Below are 1602 nucleotides of genomic sequence, written 5' to 3'. Positions count from 1 at the left end.
GGTGAACAGAGACAGGCAGGTGAACAGACAGACAGGTGAACAGACAGACAGGTGCACAGACAGACAGGTAAACAGAGACAGACAGGTGAACAGACAAACAGATAAACAGAGACAGACAGGTGAACAGACAAACAGATAAAAAGAGACAGACAGGTGAACAGACAGACAGGTGAACAGACAGACAGGTGCACAGACAGACAGGTAAACAGAGACAGACAGGTGAACAGACAGACAGGTGAACAGACAGACAGGTGAACAGACAGACAGGTAAACAGAGACAGACAGGTGAACAGACAAACAGATAAAAAGAGACAGACAGGTGAACAGAGACAGACAGGTGAACAGAGACAGACAGGTGAACAGACAGACAGGTGAACAGACAGACAGGTGAGGACTCACAGCAGTGCGACAGGTGAACAGGGCAGGTGGAGCAGCACAGGAACCAGAGGACTGAAGGTATTCCTGCCAGTTGAACTCTGCGTCAGACAGACCTGCAGACAGACACACAGGTGGGTGTGGTGACCTGTATCAGGTGGGTCACCTGTACAGTTGTTAGCTTCCTCTACTCACCTTTAGGTGGGTGGAGCTTGTGGTTGTGATCTTTACACCAGCCCACAGGATGAATATGTGCTGAGTCAGCATTTACCCAGAAGTCATAGCACTCTGAGTAACCGTCGATGTGGAGACGCAGTCGATGGCCAATCACCTGTCAGACAGGAAGAAAGGGCGGGCTCTTCTAATTAAACCAGAAGTTTACATAATCTCTATAAAAAGACACGTGTGCTTTTTTCACTGACGTAAAACCAGAAAAAACTTTTCTTAAAAAAAATTAAGGAAATTTGTTATTACTTCCTTCCAAGTCAAAAGTTTAAATACACCAAGATTACTTTCCTTTTCATCAATATGGGACGTTTGATCTTCTGATGGATTATTGATAATATCTGAGTTCACTAGAGACACACCTGTGGATGTAATTTAAAGAAACACCTGAAACACACTGCTTCCTTGTGTGACACTGGGAGAGCTCAAAGAAACCAGGAGGAGAGCTGTGGACCAGCACAGGAGGGGCTGGTGCTCGTCACTACATACATGACATCATGAGGAAACACTGAACAACATCTCAACACATCACAGGAAGTTCAAGCTTGACTCTTCCAAACGCACAATGAGCTGAAGCCAAACTACCAGACTGGTTACAAAGTGCTTGAAGGAGAACAAAGTGAATGTGACATCACAAAGACCTGATGTCAATCATGGACCAACTGTGACATCACAAAGACCTGATGTCAATCATGGACCAACTGAAAAGACTTGTGTGATCAAGTCTGCCTACAAACATGACTCAGGTCCTGCAGTTCTGTCAGGAGGAATGGACCAGAACTCCTGCAGCTATGGTGAGGAGCTCCAAACGTTTGACCCGAGTCCTACAGTTTAAGATCAGTGCCTCCAAATATTCATGAAGTGTGTTTAAACTTGGACTTTTAAATATTCTCTGTGCTTATTCCAGCATTGAGCAAACAGAAGACATGTTGGTTAAAACAGAACTTTACTCTGATTTCACATCACATGTGTGTGTGTGTGTGTGTGTGTGTGTGTGTGTGT

At 44.8% G+C, this 1602-nt stretch overlaps 1 protein-coding gene across 1 annotated transcript; it reads right to left on the bottom strand.

Annotated features, from left to right (window-relative positions):
* Positions 1 to 399: 399 nt before the first annotated feature.
* Positions 400 to 706, bottom strand: LOC106510945 (lethal(3)malignant brain tumor-like protein 3; the record flags this gene model as incomplete). Its single annotated transcript, XM_013999682.1, is given in 2 exon segments — positions 400 to 491; positions 571 to 706. Coding segments are annotated over 2 exon segments (228 nt in total), but the record flags the coding sequence as incomplete, so codon positions are not given.
* Between the last annotated feature and the right edge of the window lie 896 nt (positions 707 to 1602).

The sequence above is a fragment of the Austrofundulus limnaeus genome, unplaced genomic scaffold (genome assembly GCF_001266775.1).
Source record: "Austrofundulus limnaeus strain Quisiro unplaced genomic scaffold, Austrofundulus_limnaeus-1.0 Scaffold2411, whole genome shotgun sequence".
Taxonomy (NCBI): Eukaryota; Metazoa; Chordata; class Actinopteri; order Cyprinodontiformes; family Rivulidae; genus Austrofundulus; species Austrofundulus limnaeus.
Note: the sequence above shows the minus strand (reverse complement) of the source record. Positions and strands in the feature narration are given on the sequence as shown.